Raw genomic sequence first — 13,963 nt, forward strand, 5'->3', positions numbered from 1 at the left:
CAATTTCATTCTCACTCCCAGAAACATGTCGAAAAAACCTGGCAGAACCAAAAAAAAATTAATATGCACTCTACATACTTAGAGGACATAGAGGTAACAGGTCAGTGTTGGCGTTATTTCTGAAAACTTGTTTGTATAAGTTGAAATTAAATGTCTAGAAAGTGATATTTACATATACAATAAAATGCAGATATTTGGGGCTGAGGAGATGGCTCAGTGGTAAAGTGCTTAGTGGTGCAAGCATAAGGACATGAGTTTGAACCCCTAGCACCAGTGTAAATAAAGGGTGGATGTGGTGGCCTTCAGCAATCTCAGTACTTTGATGCAGAGACCCAGAATCCCCAGAACATGTTTTCTAGTGAGACTGGTGGGATCAGCCATCTCTGAGTACAAGTGAGAGAAGAGACCATGCCTCAGTAAACAATAGTGGAGAGCAATCAAGATGACAACTGATGTCAAATGATGGAACACACAACACACACACACACCACACCACACCACACCAAAAGAAATGTAGATATTAGGGGTTGGAGAAAAGATTCCATAGTTAAGGTTCTTGCCTTCAGAGCCTAAGGACCCAAGTTTGATTCCCAGTACCCACATAAAGCCAGATGCTCAAAGTGGCACATACAATATTGTTAAGTCAGGACACAATGGAGTCACAGCAGGATGGTGATAGAGACATAAGGAACTGGGTCATCCACATTTCTCAAGAAACTGCCCAACCATTTATCCCTTCCTTGCCTAACAATGCCCCAGGTCTATATTTCCTGCCCCCTTATCTTGTGGTCACTCTTCTGGTGTCACAACTGGCTATCTAAGATTTGCCCTAAAGAAACTTTTTTTTTTTTTTTTTTTTTTTACTTTTCCCTTCTTCACCTTCCCCAACAGAAGAACCCTAATATAGCAAACTGTCTGGAATTTCAAGTTGGCTGTACTCTGCTCTTGAGAGTCAGTCCTGACAGCTCATGTTTTCCCAAATAAAAGCTTCCATCTTTGATTCAGAGTGGTCTCTATAGCTTGGTCACTCCTAAACCTTACACCTGGTGCTCATGAATCAGAGGAGGCTCCTGGCCGCCCTCTTGGGTAGCCAGACCTCCTTTCTTCTGACTAGGCCACCAAGCTGCCATTTGACCCTCTGAAGGCTTCAGACCATCTCTGCCTCATATAGGCTCTCACACCCACCATAATTTGGCCTCACTGGTCTTTCCTTATCCCTCTTCTCGGTTTCATCCCTCCCGTAGAAGCGGCTGCACACCAGGCTATACCTGTCAGCCATTAGGCCTCAACCCCAGGTCTCAAGAAATATGTACTATTGACACCTTGGGTCTCACTATCTGGCCTACTGTACCCTAAGGGGTGTCTTTTGGTTCAGTTACCATCACCATGCCTGGTTAAAACTGAAATCTTAAGGTGGTTCTTGTCTTGTTCATGCTAGTTTTGCTACATGATTATCACTGAAATTATAATCTAAGTCTTATAAAAAGTGATTTATCATGATTTTGTTCTTAGAAAATCTGGAAAAGCTCCTCATGTCTTAAAAAAATCCACTGTATACAAACAATGTTAATATAGTTTGTCTAAGTGTCATGTAACAGTCATAAATATTTCTTTAGTTAAGCCTTAAAATTGTTCAATGCTAATTTAAGAAATTGATTTCTGTCTGTCATATTGTCTCTAATGCATGTTAAAATCAGGCTAGCTTAACTCAACAATGACCAAGTTTTATTTTATTCTTGAGCTATGTATAACCAGTCTCAGTCAAGGTTTCACTTAATTAATTGTCTCATTTCTGGTATCTTAAGTTCATTACTTATTGAGATATTCATACTTAAAACATGTTTCCTGCCCTAGAAAAAAATCTTAAATTGCTGTTCTGCTTCCAGTTTGGGGGGTAATTGGTACTTGCATTGATATGCAGACTAGTCAGAGCTATTTTCAGATGACAGTTTTTATACTGTCTTGCCTTCTTCCTGACATATGATTTCTAGATTAAATCAATTGACTTAAAGTTATTAATAAAATAATTGATAAAATATTACTTTCAGGGCTACTAAAATGTTCTGCCTATACTTATAGCTGATAGATATGTAAAAGATAGAATGTGTATGCTTTCTATGTCTCAGTTATAGCTTATAATATTACCTGCCAACTAAACTTAAATGTTAATCATAATTATTTTAATTTATTGTGTCATTCTCAAACCAGATCTGCTTTGCTAACCAGATATGTTCTGTACCCTTTTTAACTAATCCGTTTTTCTAATTAGATATTTCTAATTAGATATGTACAGTCTCTCTGAGTGAGTAATAACCATATGTAGAAGCCAAAATCAATTGGAAACATTGGAGTTAAACAGATAACCAATATTTTGGCTCCTGCTCCCAGGTCAAAAAACCACAGGAGATGATGGGACACTTGAACTTCTAGCCTTTGGTAAGTTACCTGCCTTCTTGATCACAGAGGATGTGGAGACCCAGAAATGAATTCCAAGTCAGGGTATTTATAACAGGAGAGTCACATTGGAGAAAATCAGTCCTCCAGGCTTCCCAGAAGAGGGAGGGCCACTTTGTCAGCACAGCCTTGACTTATCCTAGCAGATGACAATGCTGAAAATCATACAACTTCTCATAGGTCCCTGAAAGTCTCTCTTACAGTGCCATTATTGACCTCCAAAATAAACAGTTAATTCTGGAAGCCTACATGGTCTTAATCACCCGGTGAGAAAAATATAACTACAATATAAACAATGATTCAAATAGGCTCCCCTGCTTGATGCTGACTTACAATATTAGACTCTAACCTGAATACAAGTCTTCTGGCTCTGCCTGACCCTGATTAACTTCATCTACCTTGACCCCAGCTCCTCCCACTTGCCTTTGCCAAAATCAAAGCTATTCCTTGGGCCCCCTCCTTCCTTAGCCCTTACTCTTATCTCATTCAGGGATAAGTACACTTCCACACCAATGGACACTCTCAAATTTAAACTCTCTTGTGTTCCTACTCTTCCCCTGAACAAGCTCCTTTATTCTCCCTCTGTCTTCTCACAGTGTGCACAGAGCCCATTTCCTTCACCTTCTCTATGACAGGTGTCTGCCAGCCCTGCCCTGAAGCCAGCTCAATACAGGGATGGTATGAGAGAAGTCTCTGCTTCACTCAGGACCAAGTCATAACAACATGCTACCCTGGTGCTATTGATCTCACCACTCTGCCACCTCTAGCCACCATGAAACCGCCTCCTCATCAGCTGGCCTGAAGAGAGACCCATGGACTACATTATTTAGCCTCTCCCATAAAAACTCATCAAGCCTTATGGCCAACATAAAAAAATTAACCTTTGTCTCTTATCATTAACAAAAGGTGGAATGTTAGGTCAGGACAATATGGAGTCACAGAAGGAGGGTGGCAGAGACATAAGGAAGTGGGTCATTCAAATTCCTCAAGAAACTGCCCAGCCATTATCCTCTTCTTCCCTAATAATGCCCCAGGTCTAGGTTTCTTGCTTCCTTATCTCTAAGGACACCTGGTCACTATTCTGATGTCACACCCTGGCCATCCTAGATCTCCCTGAAAGAAACCTTTTTTATAAAAAAAATTTTCCTTCCTCACCTTCCCCCAACAGAAGAACCCTATATAGCACACTATCTGGAATTTCAAGTTGGCTGTACTCTGCTCTTGAGAGTCAGTCCTGGCAGCTCATGTTTTCCTGAATAAAAGCTTCCATCTTTGCCTCAGAGTGGTCTTCATGGTCTTGGTCACTCCTGAACCTTACACATATGGAGTTTGTTTGCAATTGCTGGAGGCCCTGCTGCACCCATCCTTTCTATCCGTCTTTCTTCTAACTCTCTCTGCTTGCAAACAAATAAATAGAGCCAGACATGATGGTACAAACTTTTAATCCCAGCACTGGGGAGGTTAAGGTATTAGGTTCACTGCAAGGGTTAATAAGTCTGGGCTCCCAGCAGACATGCTGGCCTTGGAACAGGCTTTCCCTAGAGGAAATTCTTTTGGGTTGTGAATAACTTTCCAAACCACAGCCTGATAAATGAACCCTGGAGCAGGAACTTTGTAAAGGCATTATCATCATAGAACTAGCCAAAACCTAAGGGTCCCACCTGGACTCAACAAATCAACAAAGGAATTGGCCCTGTTATAATCCCTTTTCCCTCTTTTTTCCCCTTTTTGTATAAGGTGTCACTCAATGTTCCCTACCCCCAAACTGTGAAGAGGAGATTAAAAGTGAGGAGTTGCTCCTTTTCTATATGGCAGACCCTACAAAATACACCTTTCATTTTAATTCTGTACCTACTTACAATTTTACCTTGCCTTTTAAATTCTTTGATCTCTCCTACAACATCTTAATACTGTCACATGATCTACTACTTGAGAAGAAATAAAAACAATGCTCACTCCAAGTTCATAGAACTTCACCCCCTCTCAGCAAGAAGAAATAAAATCTTGAAAAATTGTCTCCCTACTCCTATCCTATAAAAGCATTTGCAATGAAGCAGTTAGCATACTATTGGCAGGTGCCAAGAAGCTTGTCATGAGACAGCCCTCTGCTACCTTGAAAACCCCAGGGGAGTCAGATACCTGGATGATTATCTCCAAAGGAGTTCAAAAACTACATTGTCTTCACACTTGCTAATACTTTTCCCTTCCTACTTTCCTCTGACAATAGCACCCCCATCCCAATGCTAGGCAGACATTTTATATTTCCAGAGTCTCTGCTGACATGTGAGATGTCCTTCTATGACTATGACTTTCCTCCAATAAGTCTAATTCCTCTGTTTTATTCTTATTTGTCATTTCTTTTGACCACTATGTCCTGAGTTTTCTCGGTAGCCCTTCCCCCTGTTTTCTCCTTTTGTGTATGACCAAAGATGCAAAAAGTGACACCAGAGCTCCCTATACCAAATTGGGTGGAAAAAATTAAGGTTTCTTTCCTATGCTAGAGGACATACATCAGTTTCTTAATGTTATACAACCAGAACTGGCCAAGGTCTGCTGGCCCTGCCTCAAGCCCAAACACCTTTATTATGTAGATCTTATTTATCAGACAGCGAGTCAACTGTAAAAATAATGTACCTCAACACTCTATGCCAAAAGATAGAAACAGAAACTATGCCCCTGCACTCACAATAGATCACTTCTAGTAAATAGTCTGCCTCTTACCTCCTATCTTTTCACAGGGCTAACATCAACAAAGAAACAAAAAACATATTCCAGAATCCCTCAACTCAAATGGGCATCAGGCCAGATCTGACTCAAATGAGACTCTGCTCTGATTCAGATACCAAAGACACAGGACTACCCTGCTCCAACTCTGTCTCATTGGTCAGCAGGAAGCAGTTTAGAGACCTAATTCAATGACCTCTTTCATTTTACTTGTTCTCAGGGCCTGGTATGTAAGGGCTGGGGTCCCAGCAATTATTTGAGTAACAGAAATTATTGGGACATGCTGGCCCTGAAACACACTTTAGCACAGAGGAAATTCTTAAATTCTTTTGAGTTGTAAATAACTTCCCAAACCACAACCTGATAAGGTCACCCACAGAGAAGGAGCCATGCAAACCAACCTGCTTTCATCAAGGAACTAATCAAAACCTGAGTCCTTCCCCAAATTCTGATCCATCAGTCAGTGTGAGTTCGAGGACAGCCTTAGACTAATTCTAGGTCAGCCTGGGCTAGAGTAAGACCCCACTCAAAAAACAAAAACAAACAAACAAAAAAGTAATGTAGATATTAGACATCTATCCTCTGAGATTTTAAGTTTTTTTGAGGTAGCATCTGGACTCCTGCTGTTTTTGTTTTGATTTTTTTTCGTTTTTGTTTTTTTGTTTTAAGGTAAGGTCTAGCTCTAGTCTAGGCTGAATTGGAATTCATTATGTAGTCTTAGGATGGCCTGGAACTCACTGTGATCCTCTTACCTCTTCCTCCCAACTGTTGGAATTAAAGGTGTGCACCACTACACCTAGGCTCCTGAATTTTTAATATGCCTCAAAGTGGCACTAACACAGATATTTAGTGGATCATAGTTTGTGAAGTATGTTAAGGTAGGTTAAAAAAAAAATCAGTGGGCTGGAGAGATGGCTTAGTGGTTAAAAACTTGCCTGTGAAGCCTAAGGACCCTGGTTCGAGGCTTGATTCTCCAGGACCCACTTAGCCAGATGCACAAGGGGGTGCATGTGTCTGGAGTTCATTTGCTGTGGCTAGAGGCCCTGGCGCACCTATTCTCTCTCTCTCTCTTTCTTTCTCTCTCTCTGTCACTCTCAAATAAATAAAAATGAACAACTAAAAAAACCCATCAGTGTGAAAAAGCTATCAGACAATTTAGATTGTAACGAATATTGTAAGTAAAAACAATACACCAAACCTCAGTCGAGCCTCATAAGTTCACCAAGCACATTTGGGGTGCATGCACTCTACTTTTCTAGCTCCTGAAGGAAGACTAAGTGCTCACATTGGCTTGGATGATGATGTAGTAGCGGGTCTTGTCTTCATAGTTGAGTCTCTTCCTGAGCACCACATTTCCCGTCAACATGAGAGGGATCTCAAAGGTGTCATTGGATGCCTGAAAATGTGACATATACAAAACTCAGATCACTTGAGTGGGTACCAAATGAAGGAACGGCACTGTAATTCAGTCCTCTTTAAAGGTATAATGGACAAGCTATCATATGACAATAAAATATGAATATTAGCTTCAGGTTTAATACTCATAATTTCTCAAAATGATTTTTGTGCAATGCATTTCCTCACTCTGTTGATAATTACAGGTCCTCAAAGCTTTTCATATATTACTCAGATTATTCACCAATAGCCCCAGATAGTTCTGAATCAAAAGTCTACCAAAAGAAAATCTTCCCTGCTATATTATCTATTATTATTATTATTAATTTGAGGTAGGGTCTCACTCTAGCCCAGGCTGACCTAGAAATCACTATGTAGTCTCAGGGTGGCCTCGAACTCTTGATGATCCTTGATCCTCCTAACTCTGCTTCCCAAGTGCTGGGATTAAAGGCATGAGCCACCATGTCCAGCCCTTTTATTATTTTTTATATAATATAATTCAAACATTTTCAACTTGTAATTTGTGTCAATTTCACTTTCCAACACTTGTGTTCCTTTTGTATTATAAGTATGTTTTGGCTGAACTGAAATTGTGTATAATTATGTTTTCTTTAAAAAATTGAGATATAGCTTAACTTTTTTCAGACTGATGATTATTTCTTAACTTGTCTATGCTGAAACTGAGATATTTTCTGGTAATGTAGAAGTGAGGCAGCAACCCTCATAATAATGCAGCCCTCTGTATTTGTGCAGTTGCATGCTAAGACAGTATCATTTTCAAGATCAGTGTCTTGTCCTTAAAAAGACATTACATCACTTATTTATGTTAAGGCCATGGATAAAATATTGTCTTAGTAACCACAACAACTGTCTGACTTTCAGCCCCTCAAGGCTTTTCTGTTTATTCAGTCCAGTTGAGCTTTGTTGTAGTAGGCAAGGGTTGAGTAGCAGTTTCCTCCAAATGAAAACATCCCCTTGTGGAGGGAGGAGGGAAGTTCACAAGGCTTATCTGATATGACCCTGAAGGTGAAGACTCTATCAAAAGTCTGACAAATATTTTCTTTTGTTTGGCAAAATGTAAACCTAGTTTTAAAGATTCTCCAAGGCCCATGTGAGTACTTCCTTTTAAAATATACTTTTAACAAATTGCTCTGACTAATCAGTTCAGGAAGAACCTTTCAACCTTGATATCTGCTTGCCTCCCTATCTGGTATGTGATCAGATAGCTCATTCTCTATCATGCTCAGGTGATGTCTGATCACTACTGATTTTAATAAGAAACCTGTTACCTATGTTCAGGATTCCTCCTGAAAAGAAGATAACCTCTTATTTTTTTTTTTCTCAAGGTAGGGTCTTACTGTAGCGTAGGCTGACTTGGAACTTACTCTGTAGTCCCAGGCTGGCTTTGAACTCACAGCAATCCTCCTACCTCTGTATCCCAAGTGCTAGGGTTAAAGGCTTGTACTCCCACACCTGGCTATCCTCTTTATTATTTATTTATTTATTTACCACTGATAGCCATTCTGTGCTTGCTTAGAAAGTCTCATTTATCTATGTGAGTTAAGTCCATTCTCTGTCTCCATTATGACACTTGGCTCTATCAGTGGCCCCTATGAAGGAGGATAGAAGAATGATCCCTTGTCCTTTATACAGGTAGCCAGGTAGGGACAAAGTCCAATGAAGATTCTACCTTGCTTGCTCTGGCAAGACTAGAACCCACAATTTATCCAGTCTCAATCAAGATGACTGCAAGCAATTCCTCTGCAACAGTGCTTCTGGCCCCGTCCGGCCCCTTTCTTACCTTAGCACATCTGTGGGCTGACTGTTCCTTTGTAAACCTCTTGAGACCACTAATCAATCAAGTCACTCCCTTAAAAACCTGAGCCTGATGATGAGGCTCATCCTAATTGAATGTTTGATCTATAAATGAGTCTGGCACTTGTGTGTAAATCACTGGGTGATTCCTTTTCATTTTCCTATTGCCTTACTCTCTTGGTCCTTGCTTTGGTCAGCTCTTTACCTTCCAGCTAGGCTGGCAATGGGGAGAAGATTTCTTACTTTCCTGCACCTTTTCTACAAGTATTTTTGTCTGGATGCTTTCCTGGTTTACTATATGTGATCTTTCTTTAAGTTCTGACTCCTTTATTATTCAATCTCCCTTCTCTCTTTCCAGCTGGGCATGGGGAAGAATTTGCTTCTGACTAGAGCCTTTCAGGTAGCCTTTCATCTGGATTCTAATTCTTCCTAAAATAAACCTAATGATTCATAATTTAGCCTTATCAGAGCACATTTTTTCAAGATTCTTTACTAATCCTGAGACCTGTGTCTTAATGGAATTTAGTCACATCCTGGACCCAATAGCCCTTCATCGCCTATTATTACAGCAAATATCTAAAATAAAGTTTTCTCTAGAGCATGTATTAGTGACTTTTGTACTTCTGTGGCCAAATGCATGGCACTAACAAATTAAAGGAGGAAGGATTCATGCTTTCAAAGGGTTGGTTCAGCCTGTGTTTACTCGGTCTATGGGCTTGGGTAATAAAAGCATGTGGCAGAGGACTGCTGTTTACTTCTTCACAGAAAGGAAGCAGATAGAAAGACAGTGGGGGACTGGAGAGATGGTTAAGAGATGGTTAGCGGTTAAGCGCTTGCCTGTGAAGCCTAAGGACCCCGGTTCGAGGCTCGGTTCCCCAGGTCCCACGTTAGCCAGATGCACAGGGGGGCACACGCGTCTGGAGTTCGTTTGCAGTGGCTGGAAGCCCTGGCGCGCCCATTCTCTCTCTCTCTCCCTCTATCTGTCTTTCTCTCTGTGTCTGTCACTCTCAAATAAATAAATAAATAAATAAAATTAAGAAAAAAAAAAAAAAGAAAGAAAGACAGTGGGGGCATGGACAAGTTAACCAACAAGGACCCATGCCAGTGACCAACTTTCTCTCATGAGACTCTACATGCTAAAGTTTACAGAAATGTCCAAACTAGCAAAACCCATTGTAAACCAAGTGTTTAGTACATCAGCCTACAGAGGACATTTCAATTCAAATCATAGTTCCATGCTTTAACAAGGGACATTGAATATTTTATTTTACAACTGCTTAGAGTACTTCCAGAGTCCGATATACACTACATTATTATTTTAAATATTTTTGGGCTGGACATATGGCTCCATAGATAAAGGTGCTTGCTTGTAAAGCCTGACTGCCTGGGTTCAATTCCTCAGCAGTCATGTAAAGCCAGACACAAAAAGTGGTTTATGTGTCTGGAGTTTGTTTGCACTGACAAGAGACCTTGGTAGTCCCTGCCCCCTACCACATAAATAAAAATATTTAAAAAAATAAGCAAATACTTTGTATAAAAGAGTAGGATACTGCAAAAACATAATCCTACATCTTAATTTCTTATTCTCCATATCTATATATCTAGCACACATTACCACATCAACTGCTTCATTGATTATATAAAGGTACCATCACTAATAGGTGTTTCATTTCATTTTCCCTAAATCTTCCCAGCCGAGAGCTGAGGGACAAGGTAAAATGAATTTTCTTTTTGGTCTTTGAGCTTGCTTCCCCCAACCCCCTTAATTGAAGCAAATAGTTTTCTTCTGGTAAGAAAAGTACATTCCTAGTATAACATGAAAAGGTGGAAGAATCAGAAAACTTCTGGAAAGCAGCGCACATATGCTTCTGCATTAAATTGAGTTAATCAGATCAGAAACCTTGTATTTTGCACTTGCTCCTTTATTTTAGAAGATCATTTGAATTATTATAAAAGGGATGAGGAAAGGAAAGCAAAGCTCACGTTTGGCAGTTTTGATTCCATTCACAGATTAAATAAAAGAACTTTGTTATGATGAAGAGTTTACAATGTTTGGCTATTATTGAAATTTTATGATTTTTTTTTTTTTTTTTTTTTTTGGTTTTTCGAGGTAGGGTCTCACTCTAGACCAGGCTGACCTGGAATTCACTATGGAGTCTCAGGATGGCCTTGAACTCATGATTATCCTCTTACCTCTGCCTCCCAAATGCTGGGATTAAAGGTGTGTGCCACCACCCCCGGCTGAAATTTTATGATTTTTAAATAGTAAAAATTCTTTTTTCACCTCATTCCTAGTTAATTGTCTATATGTGTCATGAAGAAAACATAGTTGAGTAACCAAGAAGAAATGACTTAACAACGGAAAGGACCACCTTCAACTTACCTATTCTTTTTTTTTCTTAATTATTTTTTGTTCATTATTATTTATTTATTTGAGAGCTACAGACACAGAGAGAAAGACACATAGAGGGAGAGAGAGAGAATGGGCACACCAGGGCTTCCAGCCACTGCAAACGAACTCCAGACGCATGCACCCCCTTGTGCATCTGGCTAACGTGGGACCTGGGGAACCGAGCCTCGAACCGGGGTCCTTAGGCTTCACAGGCAAGCGCTTAACTGCTAAGCCATCTCTCCAGCCCTTACCTATTCTTAAGATCAGAAAATAACTTTATCTTTTATATTTTTGTACCATTTGTAAAAGAAAAGAAAAAGACTCAATAAATACATTTTGAAAGCAGATCTACCTAAGAAACATAAAACCATTGAGAGTTTAGTTGGTGTGGAAAATTCTTAATCCCTGACTATTAAGAATCAGTTTTCACCTCTATGTAATTCCTTCCTCCCAAAAGGTGGGCGGGACCTCTACCTTGCTTTTAATCATAAATAATACCATAGGCCATGAACACTGTTATGTTACATAAAGCTTTGTCTTATAATAGATTAGCTTGTTTCCTTGTACCTGATAAACTGAAGAATTGAAGGTTGTGTGTAAATGTGAGAATAGCTCCTAGCTTGGTACTATACTCTTCAACCATAAAGACATGATGACAAGAATTTGGTTTTGCTTGGAAATAGTTGAATATTCTAATTTTATGGGAGAATTAATCTTTCCAGTGCCTTGATTATACCTTCAGAGAAGATTAAGAATCCCAGCTAAGATGTATCCAGGCTATTAAACCACAGATACCATGAAGAAGAAGTGCTCTGCCAAACCATGTGCTTGTGATAGCCATATAGCAATTAGATAACATGTGCACTATCTTGTTTCCTAGGAACTGGATGAAGGATTGATGGCTCATTTGGTACTGATTGTTGATACACATTGTATTTCTTCAAAATTCAACATAATAATTCTACAGTAAGTAATACTATATTCTTCCTTTATTTGATAGTCTGGGAACACAGTGACAAGAGGTTAATCACATATATGCTCTTTTTTATTTTTTAAATTTAATTAATTTATTTATTTGAGAGAGCAAGAAAGAGAAACAGGGAGAGAGGGAGGGAGAAAGAGAGAGACAGGAAGAGAGAATGGGCGTGCCAGGCCTCCAGCCACTGCAAATGAACTCAAGACTCATACATCACTTTGTGCATCTGGCTTACGTGAGTCCTGGAGAATCAGTTAGAGGTCCTTTGGCTTTGCAGGCAAACGCCTTAACTGCTAAGCCATCTCTCCAGCCCCTCATATATGCTCTTATAATCAAAGCATTATTCTCTTTTGTCATTTATAGAGAAGTGAATAGACATCCAACACCAGTACTAATTCTGCCTTACTTACACATCCTTACTCATAGCATTTCATTGCAGACACACAGAGATAGTTGAGGTGAATGTGAGTTCTGCTTTGCAGTTCAGCAAGACAGCCCCCACAATGATATTCTAAGGGATAATAGAAACTTGAAAGAGAAATGAAGTTTCTATTATTTGGCAGTTAGCCTGAGGGTAGGCTAAATCCAGCAACACACTGAGACACTTTAATCTGATGGAAATCCTGGCATCTTTGACTGAGACATTACTGTACAGAGCACAGGACGACAAATCTGCTGGAAAGTGAGGGGATGGTACTGGAAGGAGAGAACTGGAAGGTGGAAGGATGAAATTCTGCTAATGCCTATGTCCAAGGCTCCTACTGATCTCTAAACTCCATTTTCCAAAGTTTTATTACTAGCAGGTCAACTAAGGGAAATGCACAGGGAATAGAGACTTTAGGTATGCTCAAGGAAGTTTTGAAAATTAGTTCAAGCAGTTCTCAACTGTAACACTAAACTGCAGTAAGATTCATGTCTCAGGGGAATGAAACCAGAATCAAGAGTTTCTCCATATCAGAATCTTCTCTTGTCATTATTAGAGTAGAGCTATCAGAACTAGATCTGATAAATACAAAGGCATGGTTATTTTTTCCAAGAGAATCAAGGAAGCAATGTTGTGCTAACCACACAGGGTTTCAATTAGCTGTTATAACAATACCTGTGCTAATTTAGGAAGGTAGGAGAAAACTAGTTTCTTTTAGGAAGTTTCATTTAGAAATTGAGGTCCAGAAAGAACCAATAGATGCCCCCCACATTCCACCTTGTCCTGGCACAAGAAAGGAACTTTTGTCAGAAATGGAACTCATGTCGGATTGAGACTGATCCTCCCTGCTGCCCACCGTCTACCTAACGGCCCAGGTGGGCTGGCTCTTGGATCTGCCCTCCAAATTTACAAAGCAATTGGGACTTTTCCTTGCACACCTCAATTTGGTACTATAAAGCCTGCAGCCTTCTTTCTCTTGGCTCTCTCTGGATTCCCTCTCATCCTTGCTTGGATACACCAAGTCTAGCTGGATGGGAGGTAGAATATTGTTTCTTTGTCTGGATGGTTTATCTACTTTAAACTTTAGGTAACATCCCACTTTAATTACATAGATGATTTTCCTCTGGCCTCACAATCTGCCATGTGTGTATTTTCCTTACACTCTAGCTCTACCACATGGGTGTTTTCTCTAACTCTAGGCCTGTTACCCATGTAATTACTCATAACTCAGGGTAACCATGGGTATAATATCATTTACTTCTCATCTGAATACATTCTCTCTGCTATTCTTTCTTAAGTCACCACCATTTACACTTTTAACTCTCTTCCATAGGGAAACTCAGGGTGGATACTATGGGTGTTCCTTCTAAGTCTCTCTACACAAGCTCCTAAATTCTCTTTTCCATGTGTTTGTTCCCTGAAAACTTCAATTTCTCTTAAATGAGTGTCATGGACTTTGCTGCATTTTCCACACAGCGTGTTTCCTGCCTCCCATGAGCACATGACTCTGCTCCAGCTTCTTCCTATGTCCCAACTTTCCTTAAAAAAAAAAAAAAGTCACAAATGGTGACTTTGTTCCTAAATAAACTTCATAATTCATAATTTATCTTTCTTAAGTCCTTCTTTGCCAATTATTTGTTAAAAGTAGGACAGAACCCAAGTGGGGTTCATACATTTTGTGGATCCCTTCTGATCCTCCAAATTCTGCATCACTAAGATATGTATAATATTCAGAATAAACAAAATGATGGGAAATCTTATCTTTATATAGCTTGTTAAGAAA

The 13,963-nt window shown here is 39.7% G+C and overlaps 1 protein-coding gene across 5 annotated transcripts in view; it reads right to left on the bottom strand.

The window, feature by feature from the left end:
• Pcdh15 (protocadherin related 15) overlaps positions 1-13,963 on the bottom strand; it is a 1,075,820-nt gene that overhangs the window by 304,001 nt on the left and 757,856 nt on the right. For all 5 annotated transcript variants that reach the window (XM_045137141.1, XM_045137139.1, XM_045137140.1 and 2 more), the window contains one exon: positions 6,464-6,574. In XM_045137141.1, coding sequence (XP_044993076.1) covers positions 6,464-6,574 — 111 coding nt within the window. The remainder of the gene's footprint in view (positions 1-6,463; positions 6,575-13,963) is intronic.

This window comes from Jaculus jaculus, chromosome 18, assembly GCF_020740685.1.
Source record: "Jaculus jaculus isolate mJacJac1 chromosome 18, mJacJac1.mat.Y.cur, whole genome shotgun sequence".
Classification (NCBI taxonomy): domain Eukaryota; kingdom Metazoa; phylum Chordata; class Mammalia; order Rodentia; family Dipodidae; genus Jaculus; species Jaculus jaculus.